This window comes from Capricornis sumatraensis, chromosome 4 (genome assembly GCF_032405125.1).
Source record: "Capricornis sumatraensis isolate serow.1 chromosome 4, serow.2, whole genome shotgun sequence".
NCBI lineage: Eukaryota > Metazoa > Chordata > Mammalia > Artiodactyla > Bovidae > Capricornis > Capricornis sumatraensis.
In genome coordinates, this window is record NC_091072.1 from 11,197,884 (window position 1) to 11,217,387 (window position 19,504).

The window sequence follows — 19,504 nt, forward strand, 5'->3', positions numbered from 1 at the left end:
CCAGGGAATGCTCCTTGATTGCCTGGCTCTGGTGGCTAGGGGGCTTGCATTTCTGAGACACAAAGGACTGCAACTATTGAAGAGATGGCTCTTGGCAAGCTGCAAATCCCAGAGCACTGTGTAGATAACATACTGAGGAAGGCTTCAGGTTTAGCACACATCTAGTGCAAATGACAGAGCTTCTCTCAAGGAATGCAGTCTGTGGACACCATCTTGGCATACTCCCTTTGCTTCGCTCCAGCTCTCCAATATCTCCCAGAAAAGAGCATATACACTTATTTGGAGCCCCAGGTTTTATGACTTCTGCTGAGGAAACACTGCTAGATATCCTGGAGAACAGTGCGTACACTTGCAATCCCACAGGACTATATACATGTGCATACTTTTGAAAGCAGCTGCCTGAAGATCTAGTTTCCAAACAACCAGAATCTAAGTACTAAGCATCTCCCCTTCAAGACACTAATATGCTACTTCGATAAGCACAAAGTTTTGAGAGATGACAAAGAGCTGGAGCAGGGTTGAACAACAAGTTTCACTCTTACACAAGGACATGCCAAGATTAGGAGCGGTGGTTTTTCATCTACTGTATAAAAACCAACACAGAAAGTCAAGCAAGATGAAAAAACAGAGGACTGTGTTCCAATTGGAAGAACAAGATAGAAAACTCATTAAAAGAAAAAAAACTCAATGAAATGGAGACATGTAATTTACCTGATAAAGAGTTTAAAGTACTTGTCTTAAAGATGCTCACTGAACTGGAGAGATGAGTCAATGAATATAGTGAGAACTTTAACACAGAGAGAGAAAATATAAGAAACTATCAAAGAGTAGTCACAGAACTGTAGAATACAATAACAAGTGAAAAATACAGTAGAAAGAGTCAACGGTGGAGTAGGTGAAGCAGAAGAAAAAAACTCAGTCAACCCAAAGAAAATGCAGTGGAACTCAATCAGAAAAACAAACAGAAGAAAGAATTTAAAATAGGAAAGATAGCATAAGGGGCTACAAAATAATAAACGAACAAACATTTGCATTTACAGAAGTCCTAGGAGAAGAAAAAGGGGTAGAAATTTTGTCTGTAGAGACAATGATTGAAAACTTCCCTAACATGGGTAAGAAAACAGACATTTGGACTAGGGAAGCCCACTATCTTTTTTAAAAATGCAAAGATCCCCACTCCAAAGCACATTATAATTTTAATGTCCAAAGTTAAGTAGAAGGACAATGCTAAGAGCCGCAAGAGAAAATGTTTTACATACAAGAGAATTGCTATAAGACTATTAGCAATTTTTCAGCAAAAAACTCTGCAGGCCAGAAGAGAACAGCACAATATATTCAGAATGCTAGAAAAAAATTCTATCTCTTCTTCAACTCTGAATAATAAAGCTTCCAAGTTTTATAGACAAAGATAAAAGAGTTCATCAATATTAAACCAGTCTGACAAGAAATTTTAAAGGGACTTATTTTAGTTGAAAAGAAAGTGTACTAATTAGTGATAAGAAAATAGCTTTGAAACAATGAAGATAAAAAGTTAACATATCAAAACATTTGAGATACAATTAAAACAGAAGAAAACTTGTAATATAAATGCTTAACTTAACTTTATACCTGAAGAAACTAGATAAACAGAAGCAAACTAAAACCAAATCTACCCAAAGGATGAAATATGAAATAGAAATTAGAGAACAGAGTTTTTATCAAGACGGATGAGTAAATAGATCCTGAGCTCAACCCCTCCCACAACCACATCAAAATCACAACTATCTTCAGAATAACCATGCATGAAAAAGACTGGAACTTACCAGAAAGGATCTCCTACAACTAAAGATATCAAGAAGGAACCAAAGAGACAGGCAGGAGGAGCAAACTCGCAAAATAATGAAACTTCATAACTCCCAGAATGGCAACCTACAAACTGGAAAATAATTATACTACACAGATTATTCCACGGGAATAAGAGTTCTTGAGCCCCAGGTCAAGCTCGCTAGTCTGGGAAGCAGCACTAGAAGTCCAGCACTGGGAAGATGAGCCCCTTCAAAGCATTTTGCTTTCAAGGCCAGTGGAGCTTAATTTCAGGATCTTCACAGGACTAGGGGATAAAGAGACGTCAGTCCCAAGAGCACACACAAAATCTTATGTGCACCAGGACCCAGGGCAAAAGAATATGACAGGTGCCTAAGCTAGACCCACCTACTGATCCTGGAGAGTCTCAATAAGCATGGTACGGCTGCAGCTCACTGTTGGGAGCCAGCGTGAGGAACTCCGCCCATGGCAAAGGTCATGAGGAAGGAAGCTTGGCATACGCAAAGGCGTGATCAAGCCTCAGGAAACCCCCTGTTCCTGAGCATCTACCCCCAAAACCAGAGTACTTTACGGGGAGCTCTCCCCCATAACCATTTCTCTCGGAGAAGGAGTTAACTTGCAGCTCCAAGTTAATAAAAATTCCTGGGCGTGATAAGAGTGTTTCAACTTACGAACTCTGAAGGTTCTCTGGCCTGCCTTATCAGGCTCGTCCGGCCGCATGTGATTGTTTACAGCCTCCCAACTGTGAGAGGCACGGGATGTTTTAAAACTTTCTAAATACAGACTCTTTTGAGAAGTTAGAAGATCATTAGTATAGTATTAGTGGGTTGATTAGGAATTATATTGGTGAAGGGTTTTTTCATTTGTCGTGCCAATAATTACTGCTAATTCTCTGCCCTGGGTGTGACAAGGATGTCTCAGGTCAAACCTCTCTGCTGACAGACTAGCTTGTGTGACAACCTCTCAACCATAAACAGCACAGAGAGTTTGGAGTATTAGCATACGGCTTTTTTCATTGATGAGTCAATGATTGCCATCAGGCCTCCATATCCTTAGGCACCTGGGAATATATTAATCAATGTATTTGGAATATAGAAAAGGAAATATAGTAGTTTTTTGATGTTAGCAATACTAGACTTTTTGAGTTAATGAATTTTCTCTTTTGTTATAGATCACTGTACTTTGTTATAAATCACTATAAATCACTGTGTCCTTGATATGCAAAAATGTAACTTTATCACTATCTTAAGACTAAATAGATCTTAAGGGAAACATTGGTGAAGGGTTTACATTTGTTGAGCCAATATTTGCTGCTAAATCTCCATATTCCTGCCTTTATAATGAATATAACTAGCATATAGGAGAAATAAGTATTAACCTTTAAAATTAATCATGTTAAACCTTAGGTTAAGTAAATTCCTTTCTTGATTGTAACTCACTACACCCTCACCCTATAGGAATGCAACTTTATTTGGAGGGTGGCACCTGATTTAAGAAAAAATCACCCCTGGAAAAATAAGTTTTCTGGTTAACTGACCGGTATCAGAAAGGGCCATAAAATGTCAGCAGACCTCATGGCCAGAAGATGATGAAACTCATAAGACCTTTGTATAATTTTATATGAAGCACCTGATTGTGACAAGGGTCAGGTCTGCTGACCCCCACGTGACTCTGTATTCATCCCTATGTATAACAAAAAGGTATATAAACAAACCTGAAAAATAAAGAAATCGGCTCAGTTTCCGGAAAGACTGATACTCCCATGTCATTCTTTCTTGCTCCTCATTTTTCCGGCTGAATTCCCATCTGGAGCATGGATGCTATTCCACATAATCCAAGTTATTCAGCCTCTTTTTCTCCACTAATCTTCCTACTACACTATCCATTTCTAATCTCTTTATATATCTGTAATTAAATATGTATTTTTCCAAGGACGCCAACTCCGTCCCCACCTTCGAATTACCCTGGATTCACCGGGGCTGGACCCCGGCAGCTCACATTGGTGATATAACCACTGATAGTAGGCATATTTGGAAACATTCAACCATGTGAACACTGCTACTAGTGGCTGCAATCTTGACATATTAACATCAAGACCTACTTAAGACCTGGAATGCACATGACATCTCCTACAGAAGGCCACTTCTCCAAAGTTGAGAAATGTAACTAACCTACCACATACATAAAAACACAAATAGCAATTTAGACTTTTTTTTAAATGAAGCAAAAAAAAAAAAACATTACAGTAGAAGGAATGAGATAAAATTTCAAAAGAACTAAGTGAAGTAGAAATAGACAACCCACCCAAGAAAGAGGGCAGAGGAATGACTATAACGTGACCAAAGAACTAAGGAGGACAAGAGATGCACAGAGCAAGAAGTTAGAAGTTCTTAACAAAGAGGTAGAAAAAATAAAGAAAGAAAGAATGACCAGAGACGAAGAATAACTGAATGTCCAAGGAGCAGTGGCTGTGCAGGCACAGGAGGGCCAAGAGGATCCACTCCATGTTCAAGGTCAGGAGGGGCAGCTGTGAGGAGATTCCCCTCATCCAAGGTAAGGAGCAGCGGCTGCGCTTTGCTGGAGCAGCCATGAAGAGATACCCCACGTCCAAGGTAAGAGAAACCCAAGTAAGACGGTAAGTGTTGCAAGAGGGCATCAGAAGGCAGACAAACTGAAACCATAATCACAGAAAACTAGTCAATCTAATCACACGGACCACAGCCTGGTCTAACTCAATGAAACTAAGCAATGCCCTGTGGGGCCACTCAAAACGGGCGGGTCATGGTGGAGAGGTCTGACAGAATGTGGTCCACTGGAGAAGGGAATGGCAAACCACTTCAGTATTCTTGCCTTGAGAACCCCATGAAAAGGCAAAATGATAGGATACTGAAAGAGGAACTCCCCAGGTCGGTAGGTGCCCAATATACTACTGGAGATCAGTGGAGAAATAACCCCAGAAAGAATGAAGGGATGGAGCCAAAGCAAAAGCAATACCCACCTGTGGATGTGGCTGGTGATAGAGTCAAGGTCTGACGCTGTAAAGAGCAATATTGCATAGGAACCTAGAATGTTAGGTCCATGAATCAAGGCAAATTGGAAGTGGTCAAACAGGAGATGGCAAGAGTGAACATCGACATCCTAGGAATCAGAGAACTAAAGTGCCCTGAAATAGGTGCATTTAACTCAAATGACCATTATATCTACTACTGCAGGCAGGAATCCCTTAAAAGAAATGGAATAGCCAGCATAGTCAACAAAAGAGTCCAAATGCAGTACTTAGATGCAATTTCAAAAACATCAGAATGATCTCTGTTCATTTCCAAGGCAAATCATTCAATATCACAGTAATTCAAGTATATGCCCAAACCAGTAATGCTGAAGAAGCTGAAGTTGAACAGTTCTATGAAGACTAACAAGACCTTTTAGAAATAACACCGAGAAAAGATGTCCTTTTCATTATAGGGGACTGGAATGCAAAAGTAGGAAGTCAAGAGTTACATGGAGTAGCAGGCAAATTTGGCCTTGGAGTACAGAATGAAGCAGGGCGAAGGCTGATAGATTTTACCAAGAGAATGCACTTGTCATAGCAAACACCCTCTTCCAACAACACAAGAGAAGACTCTACACATGGACATCACCAGATGGTCAACACCAAAATCAGATTGATTATATTCTTTGCAGCCAAAGATGGAGAAGCTCTATACAGTCAGCAAAAACAAGACCAGGGGCTGACTGTGGCTCACATCATGAACTCATTATTGTCAAATTCAGACTTAAATTGAAGAAAGTAGGGAAAACACTAGACCATTCAGGTATGACCTAAATCAAATCCCTTATGATTATACAGTGGAAGTGAGAAATAGATTTAAGGGACTAGATCTGATAGAGTGCATGATGAACTATGGATGGAGATTCGTGACATTGTACAGGAGACAGGGATCAAGACCATCCCCATGGAAAAGAAATGCAAAAAAGCAAAACGGCGGTCTGAGGAGGCCTTACAAATAGCTGTGAAAAGGAGAGAAGTGAAAAGCAAAGGAGAAAAGGAAAGATATAAACATCTGAATGCAGAGTTCCAAAGAATAGCAAGAATAGATAAGAAAGCCTTCTTCAGCAATCAATGCAAAGAAATCGAGGAAAACAATACAATGGGAAAGACTAGAGATCTCTTCAAGAAAATGAGAGATACCAAGGGAACATTTCATGCAAAGATGGGCTTGATAAAGGACAGAAATGATATGGACCTAACAGAAGCAGAAGATATTAAGAAGAGGTGGCAGGAATACACAGAAGAACTATACAAAAAAAGATCTTCCCGACCAAGATAATCATGATGATGTGATCACTAATCTAGAGCCAGACATCCTGGAATGTGAAGTCAAGTGGGCCTTGGAAAGCATCACTATGAGCAAAGCTAGTGGAGGTGATACAATTCCAGTTGAGCTATTTCAAATCCTGGAAGATGATGCTGTGAAAGTGCTGCACTCAATAGGTCAACAAATTTGGAAAACTCAGCAGTGGCCACAGGACTGGAAAAGGTCAGTTTGTATTCCAGTCCCAAAGAAAGGCAATGCCAAAGAATGCTCAAACTACCGCACAATTGCACTCATCTCACATTCTAGTAAAGTAATGCTCAAAATTCTCCAAGCCAGCCTTCAGCAATACTTGAACCGTGAAATTCCTGATGTTCAAGCTGGTTTTAGAAAAGGCAGAGGAACCAGAGATCAAATTGCCAACATCCACTGGATCATAAAAAAAGCAGGAGAGTTCCCTAAAACATATATTTCTGCTTTATTGACTATGCCCAAGCCTTTGACTGTGTGGATCACAATAAACTGTGGAAAATTCTGAAAGAGATGGGAATACCAGACCACCTGACCTGCCTCTTGAGAAACCTGTATGCAGGTCAGGAAGCAACAGTTAGAACTGGACATGGAATAACAGACTGGTTCCAAATAGGAAAAGGAGTACGTCAGGCTGTATATTGTCACCCTGCTTATTTAACTTATATGAAGAGGACATCATGAGAAACGCTGGGCTGGAAGAAGCACAAGCTGGAATCAAGATTGCCGGGAGAAATATCAATAACCTCAGATATGCAGATGACATCACCCTTATGGCAGAAAGTGAAGAACTAAAAAGCCTCATGAAGAAAGTGAAAGAGGAGAGTGAAAAAGTTGACTTAAAGCTCAACATTCAGAAAACGAAGATCATGGCATCTGGTCCCATCACTTCATGGGAAATAGATGGAAAAACAATGGAAACAGTGTCAGACTTTATTTTTCTGGGCTCCAAAATCACTGCAGATGGTGATTGCAGCCATGAAATTAAAAGACACTTACTCCTTGGAAGGAAAGTTATGATGAACCTAGACAGCATATTCAAAAGCAGAGACATTACATTGTCAACAAATGTCCATCTAGTCAAGGCTATGGTTTTTCCAGTGGTCATGTATGGATATGAGAGTTGGACTGTGAAGAAAAGTGAGTGCCAAAGAATTGATGCTTTTGAACTGTGGTGCTGGAGAAGACTCTTGAGAGTCCCTTGGACTGCAAGGAGATCCAACCAGTCCATTCTAAAGGACATCAGTCCTGGGTATTCTTGGGAAGGAGTGATGCTAAAGCTGAAACTCCAGTACTTTGGCCACCTCATGCAAAGAGTTGACTCATTGGAAAAGACTGTGATGCTAGGAGGGATTGGGGGCAGGAGGAGAAGGGGACGACAGAGGATGAGATGGCTGGATGGCATCACCAACTCGATGGACATGAGTTTGAGTGAACTCTGGGAGTTGGTGATGGACACGGAGGCCTGGTGTGCTGCAATTCATGGGGTCACAAAGAGTCGGACATGACTGAGTGACTGAACTGAACCGAACTGATAGTAGATAAATGCTACAGAGGAATTGATCAGTGAGCTGGAAGAGAGTAGAGGAACTCACTGGTGATGACCAGAAAGAAAAAAAGAATGAAAAGATATGAGGACAGTTTAAAAGATCTCTGGGGCAATACCAAGAGCACTAATATTCACATTATAGGGGTCCCAGAAGATCACAGAGAGAAAAAGTCTGACAAATATTTGAATAAATAATACCTGAAAACTTCTGAAAGCTGAAGAATGAAACAGTGAAGCACAGAGACTATCGTACAGGATTAACCCAAAAAGGAACAAACCAAGATATATTATAATCAGAATGAAAAAAAAAAATTGAACATAAAGAGAAAACAGTAAAGGCAGCAAGAGAAAAAAAATCAACTAATATAAGAGCATTCCCTTAAGGCTATCTGCTGATTTTTCAGCAGAATCTCTTCAGGCCACGAAAAAATTGACACCATATATTTAATGGGATACAAAAGAAATAGCTAAAACTAAGAGTATGCTACCAAGCAAGACTTTCATTCAGACTTGATTGTGAAATCAAAGGGTTTACAGACAAGTAAAAATGAAAAGAAATCAGCACAATCAAACCAGTTTTACAACAAATGGTAAAGGAACTTTTCTAGACCAAAAAAAATAAATAAATAAACGGCTACAACTAGAAATAAGAAAATTACAAAACAACTTCATCAGCAAAGGCAAACGTACAGTAAAGGTAGGAACTCATACATACACAAAGTAACTGGGAAGGTTAAAAGACAAAAGTTAAATCATCTGCATCAACAATGAGCAGTTAAGAGATACACAAAACAATCAAATGTAAAAATGTGACATTGAAAACAGTAATTGTGAGAAGAGAGAACAAATGCAAGTTTATTTAAATGCATTTAAAATTAAGGTATCAGTAACATGAAATAATCACATATATACACAGACCTCATGTTACCTCTGGAGAAGGCGATGACACCCCACTTCAGTACTCTTGGCTGGAAAATCTCATGGACAGAGGAGCCTGGTAGGCTGCAGTCCATGGGGTCGGTGAGGGTCAGACACGACTCAGCAACTTCACTTTAACTTTTCACTTTCATGCACTGGAGAAGGAAATGGCAACCCACTCCAGTGTTCTTGCCTGGAGAATCCCAGGGATGGGGCAGCCTGTTGGGCTGCCGTCTGTGGGGTCGCACAGAGTTGGACACGACTGAAGGGACTTAGCAGCAGCAGCAGTAGCATGTTACCTCCAACACTTTGGCCACCTGATGCGAAGAACTGACTCATTAGAAAAGACCCTGATGCTGGGAAAGATTGAAGGCAGGCGGGGAAGGGACAACAGAGGATGAGATGCTTGGATGGCATCACCGATGCGATGGACATGAGTTTGAGCAAGCTCTGGGAGTTGGTGATGGACAGGGAAGCCTGGTGTGCTGCAGTCCATGGGGTCACAAAGAGTCAGACACAACTGAGGAACTGAACTAACTGACCCACAGACAAAAATCTACAATAGATATACATACAAAGAAGAAAACAAATTCTAAACATACAACTAAAAATACTCAACAGTCATCAAAACACAAGCAGAGAGTACAAAAGAAGAAAAAGGAACAAAGATTTACGAAACAAATCCAAAGACAATTAACAAAATGGCAACAGGAACATTAATATTGATAATTATCTTAAATGCAAAGAAATTAAGTGTTCTAACCAAAATACATACAGCAATTGAATAGATACAAACACAAGACCTGTATAAGTGCTGTTTACAAGAGTCTTGCTTCAGATCTAGAGAGACACACAAACTGAAATTGAGGGGATTGAAAAACATATTCCACAAATGGAAATCAAAAGAAAGCTCAAACAGCAATACTTATATCAGATGAAATAGACTTATTTAGAAACAGACTTAGAATAAAAACTGTTACAGGGGACCAAAAAAGGACACTACATAATAATCAAGGGATCAATACAGTACAAAGATATAAAATTATAAATATATATGCGCCTAATCAATAACCTCAGATATGCAGATGACACCACCCTTATGGCAGAAAGTGAAGAGGAACTAAAAAGCTTCTTGATGAAAGTGAAAGAGGAGAGTGAAAAAGTTGGCTAAAGCTCAACATTCAGAAAACGAAGATCATGGCATCTGATCCCATCACTTCATGGGAAATAGATGAGGAAACAGTGGAAACAGTGTCGGACTTTATTTTAGGGGGGCTCCAAAATCACTGCAGATGGTGACTGCAACCATGAAATTAAAAGACGCTTACCCCTGGAAGAAAAGTTATGATGAACCTAGACAGCATATTCAAAAGCAGAGACATTAGTTTGCCGACTAAGGTCCGTCTAGTCAAGGCTATGGTTTCTCCTGTGGTCATGTTTGGATGTGAGAGTTGGACTGTGAAGAAGGCTGAGTGCCGAAGAATTGATGCTTTTGAATTGTGGTGTTGGAGAAGACTCTTGAGAGTCCCTTGGAGATCCAACCAGTCCATTCTAAAGGACATCAGCCCTAGGATTTCTTTGGAGGGAATGATGCTGAAGCTGAAACTCCAGTACTTTCGCCACCTCATGCGAAGAGTTGACTCATTAGAAAAGACTGTGATGCTGGGAGGGATTGGGGGCAGGAGGAGAAGGGGACGACAGAGGATGAGATGGCTGGATGGCATCACCGACTCGATGGACGTGAGTCTGAGTGAATTCTGGGAGTTGGTGATGGACAGGGAGGCCTGGCGTGCTGCAATTCATGGGGTCACAAAGAGTCAGACATGACTGAGCAACTGAACTGAACTGAACATAGGAGCACCTCAATATATGATAAATATTAACAGATAGGAAAGGAGAAATCAACTGTAACACAAGAGTAGTAGGGAACTTCAACACCCCACTTATATCAATAGACAGATCATCCAGACAGAAAATCAAAAAGGAAAACATAAGCCTTAAATAACACAACAGACCAAATGAACCTAATTGATATAGAGAGAGCATTCCATCTGAAAGAACATAATACATGTTCTTTTCAAGTGCATATGGAACATTCTGCAGGATAGATCACATGGTATGCCACAAAACAAGCCTCAGTAAATCCAAGTAATAGGCATCTTTTCTGACCACAATTCAATGAGACTAGAAATCAACTACAAGAAAAACACTACAAAAACAAAAACACATAGACGGTAAACAGTATGCTACTAAACAACCAATGGATCACTGAAGAGATCAAAGAGAAAATCAAAATGTATGTAGAGACAAATGAAAACACAAGGATACAGAAAGAGAAATGAAAATGAAAACATAAGGATCCAAAACCTGTAAATGCAGCAAAAGTAGTTCTAAGAAGCCAGTTTATAGCAATGCAAGTTTACCTCAGCAAACAAGAAAAGTCTCAAATAAACAACAGAACTTTACACCTAAAGCAATTAGAGAAAGACCACCATATAAAATCCAAAGTTAGTGTAAGGGAAGAATTCATAAAGATCAGAGCAAAATAAATGAAATAGAAAGTGAAACTAAAAGTTGACTCTTTGAACAGATAAACAAAATTGATAAACCTTTCGCCAAAGTCATCAAGAAAAAAGGGAGAGTGTCCAAATGAATAAAATCAGTAATTAAAAAAGAGAAGTTACAATTGACACCAGAGAAATACAGAGGATCATAAGAGACTACCAAGAGCAATTAAACATCAATAAAATAGAAAGCCTAAAAAAAAATAGATAAATTATTAGAAAGGCACAATCTTCCAAGACCAAACCAGGAAGAAACAGAAAATATAAACCAAACAATCATAAGTATTAAAGTTAAATCAAAAAATAAATAAATAAATAAACTATAAAGTTAAATCAGCAATTTTAAAACTCCAAACAAAGCATAAATGTTCATCAGTGATACTGGCCTGTAATTTTCTTTTACTGTATCTCTGCTTGGTTTTAGTATCAGGGTGATGATGGCCTCATAGAATGAGTTTGGAAGGGTTCTTTCCTTTGCAATTTTTTGGAATAGTTTCAGAAGGATATGTGTTAACTCTTCACTAAATGTTTGGTAGAATTATCCTGTGAAGTCAGCTGATCCTAGACTTCTGTTTTTGGCCACACAGTGCAGCATATGGTATCTTAGTTCCCTGACCAGGGGTTGAACCTGCACCCCCTGCACAGAAAGCAAGGAGTCTTAACCACTAGACCACCATGAAACATTGATGCAAAAATCCTCAACAAAACAGCAGCAAACCAAATCCAATGATATATTAAAAGAATCATACATCATGATCAAGTGAGATTTACTCCAGGGAGACTAACGAGTTTTCAATATTTACAAATCAAGCAGTGTGATATACGACATTAACAAACTGAAGATAAAAACTTATGATCATTTCAATAGATGTAGAAAAGGGTTCTGATAAAATTCAACATGGATTTATCATTTAAAGAAAACTCTCCAGAAATTGAGCATAGAGAATCTTTTCTACCTCAACATAAAGACCATATATGACAAATTTGGCTGAGACAGTAAAGCATCTGCCTACAATGTGGGAGACCTGGGTTCAATCCCTGAGTCAGGAATATCTCCTGAAGAAGGAAATGGCAACCCACTCCAGTATTCTTGCCTGAAAAATCCCATGGACGGAGGAGCCTGGTAGGCTACAGCCTATGGGATCACAAAGAGCTGGACAAAACTGAGCAATTTCACTATGACAAATCCACAGCTAACGTATATTCAGTGGTGAAAAGCTGGACACACTCCCTGTAGGATCAGGAACAAGAGAAAGATGTCCACTCACACCACTTATATTCAACATGATTTTGGAAGTCTTGGTCACAGCAATCAGAGAATAAAAAGAAATAAAAGTAACCTAACTTTGAAGAGAAGAAGTAAAACTGTCACTGTCTGCAGATGACATGTCACTATTCATAGAAAATCCTAAAGACACTACCAGAAAACTATTTGAGCTCATGAATGAATTTAGTAAAATTATAAGATACAAAATTAATACACATAAATCTGTTGCATTTTATATACTAACAACAAAAGATTAGGAAAGAAATTAAGGCAACAGTCCTATTTACCACCACATGAAAAAGAATAAAATACCTAAGAATAAACCTACCTGATAAGTCAAAAGACCTATATTCCAAAATCTTTAAGATGCTAATGAAAGAACTTGAAGACAGAACAAACAGATGGAAAGATATACCATGGTCTTACACTGGGAGAATCAATACTGTCAAAATGAACATATTGCCTGAGGCAATCTACAGATTCAGTGCAATCCCTATGAAATTACCAAGACGTTTTATACAGAATTACAACAAAAAAATTTTAATTCATATGGAAATACAAAAGACCCTGAGTAGACAAAACAATCTAGAGAAAGAAAAAAGGAGCTGGAGGAAATCACATTCTGACCTCAGATTATACTATAAAGTTACATAATCAAAACTGTATGATACTGGCACAAAAATAGACACATAGATTAATGGAACAGAATAGAAAACCCAGAAATAAATCCATGCACTTATGGTCAATTAATCTAGGACAATGGAAGCAAGAATGTAAGACAGAGAGAACACAGTCTCTTCAATAAGTGGTGCCAGGAAAACTGGACAGCTGCATGTAAAACAATGAAATTAGAACATTCTCTAACAACACATACAAAAATAAATTTACAGTGGGTTAAAGACCTAAATGTAAGACTGGGTACTGTAACACTTCTAGAGAAAAACACAGGTATGACACTCTTTGACACAAATTGAAGCAATATCTTTTTGGAGCCATTTATTTGAGTCATGGAAACAAAAACAAAAATAAACCATTGGGACCTAATCAAACTTCTAAGCTTATAAACTTTTGCACAGCAAAGGAAACAATAAACAAAACAAAAAGACAACCTATGAAATGGGAAAAATATTTGTAAACAATGAAACCAACAAGGGATTAATCTCTAAAATGTACAAATAGCTCACAGAGAGTAATATTAACAAAAACAACTCAATCAAAAAAATGGGCAGAAGACCTAAATAGACCTTTCTCCAAAGAAGACATAAAGATCACCAATAGGCACATGAAAAGATGATCAACATCCTAATTGAAATGCAAATCAAAACTGAAAAGAGGTACTACCTCACACTGGTCAGAATGGCCATCATTAAAAAGTCTACAAATAACAAATTCTGGAGAGGGTATGGAGAAAAGAGAACCCTCTTACACTGTTGCTGGGAATGTAAACTGATAGAGCCACTATGGAGAATAAACAGTATGGAGATTCCTTTAAAATGTAAAAACAGAATTACAATATGGTTCAGCAAATTCCACTCCTCAGCATATATCCACAAAAGATAAAAACTCTAATTCAAAAAGATACATGCACCTCAGTGTTCATAGCAGCACTATTTACAATAGCCAAGACATGGAAGCAACTTAAATATCCATAAACAGATGAATGGATAAAGAAGATGTGTTATATGTATATAAAGGAATATTAGTGAGCCCAAAAAAAAGAATGAAATAATGTCATCTGCAACAACATGGATGGATGTAGGGATTATCACGTCAAGTGAAGTAAGTCAGAGAAAGACAAATATCACATGATATCATTTCTATGTGGATCTAAAAAAGTGATATAAATGAACAGGGAAGTATATTCAATTCTTCTAATAACCTATAATGGAAAAGAATCTGAAAAAGAATATATACATACATATGTATAACTGAATCACTTTGCTGTACCCTTGAATCTATTTCAACATTGTAAATGAACTATACTCCAATAAAAAAAATTTTTTTTTTGACTATGTATTTTGGTGGGAGGGGGGTTCATGTTTGGGAACACATATACACCTGTGCTGAATTCATGTCAATGTATGGCAAAACCAATACAGTATTGTAAAGTAAAATAAAGTAAAAATAAAAATTTTTTTTAAAAAATAGAAAAAGAAAAGAAGGAAACCTTGCCATTGCACCAACATGATTAGACCTTGAGAGCATTTTGCTAAAGGAAATGTCAGACAAAGAAAGACAAATACCATATGATCTCACTTATATGTGGAATCTTAAGGAAGAAAACAAATACAAAATACCAGACTCATAGGTACAGCTAAAAGGTTGGTAATTGCCAGAGGTAGGTACTGTGAAGTGGGATAAATGGGTGAAGGTGATCAAAAAGTACAAATTTCCATTATAAGATAAATAAGTTCTGGAAACAGAATACATATCATGGTAATTATAATTAACAATACTTCAATGTATATTTGAAAGTTTATTTGAATGTATATTTGAAAGTACACTATGTGTTGTGATAAATGTTAACTACTTATTGTGGTGATCATTTCACAATAATTTATCAATTTATTATGCTGTATACCTTATACCAACACAATGCCAATTATATCTCAATAAAACTGGAGGAAAATTTTTAAGTAAAAATAGCTTTTAAAATATAGTAACGTATTCTAGATATTTAAAAAGCACAACCAAAGACAAAATGTCCCACTATACCAAAATACAGTGAAAAAGGATCTGACAGAATTTGGCCAGAACACCAACAATTTCCACCATACTGGTTAATCTAAGCCATTATAGATTAACTCCTAAATTCTTAGAATGAAAATAAAATTGTTCACATTTAGTAAATAAAATTTCATTTTAAAATATATATGTGTGTTTGTGATAGCATTGAGTACTTTGGCACTTCAAGTACATTTCAGACCTGTATTATTTTGGATATAGGATTAGAAGCTATAACAGAGACACAAGATAATAATGGATTAAACAAGTTGGAGTTTATTTCTCTCTTATATTAAAAGACTGAAGAGGCATGGTGATTTAGTCTTATAAATTCCTCAGGAGCAAGGTTCATTCTACCTTACTGCTCCGCTATGTACAGTATCATTGCCATCATTGTGGACTAGGATGTACCAATATGTTCACACTGCAACCAGCAGGAAAGGGCAAAAGAGAAGAGGATAAGCTTTCTTCCTTTAGAACTCTATCTAGACGTGACATGTTACATCTGTCACATGTCAGTATCTATAACTTTGTCACAAAATTCTACCAAGGTGCAAGAGAGGTTGAGAAATGTAGTCTTAATTTTTACATGTCTGGCTAAATTCTGATGAGTTTGGTCTATGTTTAAAAAAACTGACAGAAGCCAAGGAGAACATATATTATGAACACTGCCATATACTTCTTGTATAAACTATGCATATTAATGCCACTTTTACTTGGCAAAAATATTTTCTCTTTCATAATTACTTTTGTGAGGACCAAAACATGCAGTTATACAGGTGAACAATTTACATTGGCCATACATGGCAATTCAACTTATGACATTTTAATTATATCTATAATTTAATTAATGCTGATTTCTTGGTTATAAATGCAGATTTCATAAATATTTGATTAATTGATAATTTCCAAGAATATAGAGATAAAAGCAGAAAGTGAGTTTTTAACATTTATATTGAATATGCATTAATATGCACAGTTTATTTAGCCTTCAATTAAAATAAACAAATTTAACTTAAAAAAAAAGTAAATGATTGTTGCAAAGAGAAAAAGGTAATGTATAGTTCAAAGTAAATTGTTAAAGCTAAGAAAAGGTGAGAATGTTAAAGAAAAGTAGCTACAGCTATCTAACGGGTTAATACATTTCTTTTAAAAATAAATAGAAACAATAACTGCCTTGAAACAGTAATAAAACATACACAACTCACTTTTTCACTTATAAAAATGTAATGGTCCATTGGGTTTTGTTCTGTGTCTTGGTTATTTTCAGTAAGAACTGCAAATTCATTCTTTTCATTCCCTAATTTGTAAAGAAGATGCTGAAATTCAAATGCAGATTCCAGAGGCTCAATTCCATAAGAAACATTTTCAAACTGCAATATTCCTCTGTAAAATGAAGGACAAAAATTTACTGCTTTTAATTCTATTTTATAATTCTAATTTTAACTAATTCTATAATTAATTCTATATTATAAAACTCTGACAGAATTCCAAAAAGAGGAGGAGGAGTAGGAAGGAAAGGGGAAGGAGAAGAAAGAAAAGATACAGATGTTTTTGGGCTCTGTATTTTGTCCCACACTCTGTATTTTGGAGATGACTCTGAAGAGACCAAAATAAAAATGTTCCCAATTCTAAAAACAAACTATCCATCTAATTTTCTTTATAGTTATAAACATAGTTGAAATTATTAAATCAGAAATTACATAATCAGTTTCTAAGGTATGCAACAGTACTGTGTATACACATTACTGTGATCAAGTCATTCCCCTGTCCTCCAAGTCAGTGATTTAATGAAAGCAATAGCATATAGAAATCTGTAAAGATTTTGATCTTTTTTGCACTATAATGATTACATTGCTTATATAACAAAAGGATACATAATGAGCAATTTTATCCATAAAAATAAAATTTAGCTGTAATTATACGGCATTTATGAATTTTGTTTATATACATAATCTGAATAAGAAATTTAAAGTAATAAAGAGTAAACAACTTTTATAAGTATTCTTCTCTGAATATAGGTAACTATATAGCGACTATTCTCTAAAAACCAAATTTTAGAATTCCATGTAAAAAGCACCAAGTAAAATTCGTTTGTGAAAACAAGGATCCTACACTACAAAAATGAAGATGAAGAATGTCCTGACAGAATGGAAAGCCCTCCAAGCACTAAGGAGGAAACTTTACAATTCTTAGAGAGTTTAAGACAGTGATATTACTAGAAAAAAATGAGTAAGTACTATAATAATTATTATTTGTTTATACAGAAGTGCTTCCTCTCTCTGCAGATGATTTCCTGTGTGAAAGGGCATGCTTCATTTATGCATTTTTATATCTTCAAACACTAGTCTAGTAACTGGTACAAAAATATTTGCTGAAAAAAAAGCTACCCAGAACTTAGCTCCTCCAATTTGTTATAGTCAAACATGTTCATCTGTCATTTCCCCAATAAAGAAAAAAAGCAAGGACACCAGGAAATCTAAACTTTCAAGGAAGTTGTGACAAGTCTCTGGTCTGTCTGGAAATTGAGGAGAAATAAGAGAAGAAACATATTCAGAGGAATATATCATTCAGTGATATGATGGGAATATCCACATAGGAATAGTCTCCACATGGAAATCCTCCACCAGCTCTACACTTAGAATAAACTAGCCAGTTCACTGCAGCCAAATATCACAACTATGGTGTTTGCATATCAAGGGCAAAAAATACGTAACCTCAGTCCAGAGCACGTGCTCAGTGTGACAAAAGAATTCGGATATCCTTCAATATATCCTTGGTAGTAGCACTGAGCCTAGGAGGGAGAAAGTAAAGTAGTTACCTAGGAGTTGAAGAAACTTTCTAATGACTTCTTAACTTTTTATACTTAGAACTTTCTGAATACTTTTCATAGGCTCTATACTGTTTATATCATTGTGAATAAAAAGACAGTCAGAAAAAAACATCTCCCCAGGTTCGCCACTTTCACTATATTAATGCCGCTTTTCAGATCAATGCTTGGGATTATTAATTTACACTGTTTCCAAAGTTTTATACCATTTTTTAGGTAAAATTATTTTCCAAAATACAAATTGAGGTCATTAATTAAAAGACAAAGATTGTGACTCTGGATATCCTTTAAATTCTGATAGTCTGCTAAAAAGAGATGTCTAAAATTTAAGGTCACAAAAAAGAAAAAAATTGAAGATCTAGAAAAAGATATACCACACCAACACAAACCAAAAGGATAACTCTGAAGCAATACTAATATTGGAAATGTAAACTTTAAGGCAAAAAGCATTACTAGAGATAAAGAGGGATATTTCTTAATGATAAGAGTTTCAATTTACCAGGAAGATATAAATATTCCAAATTTGCATTCACTTAATAACATAAATTCAAACTATAAAAAGTCAAAAATGAAATAATAATAAAAATAAATGTATAATCATACTAAAGATTTTTAAGCAGACATTTCTGTCAGTAATAGGTAAGTCTAGCATTCAGAATCTGTAGAGGACTTGAATAGAATGTTAACCTCATAGAGCTAGAATACTACACTTTAAAACTATATGTAATATACTTTTCTTGCACAGAGTTCTTTTTTAACTACATTTTATTGAAGCATATAGTAAATTTACAGTGTAGTAGTAGCTTCAGGTGTACAACAAAGTGATTCAGTTATACATACATACATATAAATGTACCCTTTTTCAGATCCTTTTCCATTATAAGTTATTACAAGACACTGAATATACTGTGCTATACCAGTATAGATCCTTGTCATTTATCTATTTTATAAATAATCACATGTATATATCAATCCCTAAGTCCTAATTTATCTCCCCCTCCATCTCCTTTCTGGTAATCACAAGTTTTATTTTTATATGTCTGTGAGTCTATTTCCATTTTGTAAATAATTTCACTTATATCATTTTTTAGATTTCACATATAAGTAATATCACATGATATTTGCCTTTCTCCATCTTTTTTCACTTAACATATAAATCCCCAGGTCCATCTTTGTTGCTACAAATGGCATTACATCATTCTTTTTTATGGCTGAGTAACATTACACTTTCTTTTTAAAGAACACATAATATTTACAAAAATGAAACCATATTCTGGGCCATGAAACACAACAAAAAACTTTAAAGGACTGAAATCACACCAAATTCAGTCTCTGACCACAGTGCAATTAACATGGAGACATGGCAAACATCATTACAAACAAAAAAGGAAGATTATATAATTTCTACAATTTCATGGTGCTATATATTTTGGTATAAATCAATGTAATTTTTTTTATTAATGTACTCTTCTATGTTAGAAGTAAGGTGAGCAAGAAGGAGCAATA

General features: G+C 36.3%; 1 protein-coding gene across 1 annotated transcript in view; it reads right to left on the reverse strand.

Moving 5' to 3' along the window:
• LOC138078042 (disintegrin and metalloproteinase domain-containing protein 32-like) overlaps nt 1-19,504 on the reverse strand; it is a 179,474-nt gene that overhangs the window by 124,346 nt on the left and 35,624 nt on the right. The window contains exons 5-6 of the mRNA XM_068970509.1: nt 17,886-17,962; nt 16,377-16,554 (exon numbers count right to left, since the gene is read on the reverse strand). Of these exons, the coding sequence (XP_068826610.1) occupies nt 16,377-16,554; nt 17,886-17,962 (255 nt within the window). The remainder of the gene's footprint in view (nt 1-16,376; nt 16,555-17,885; nt 17,963-19,504) is intronic.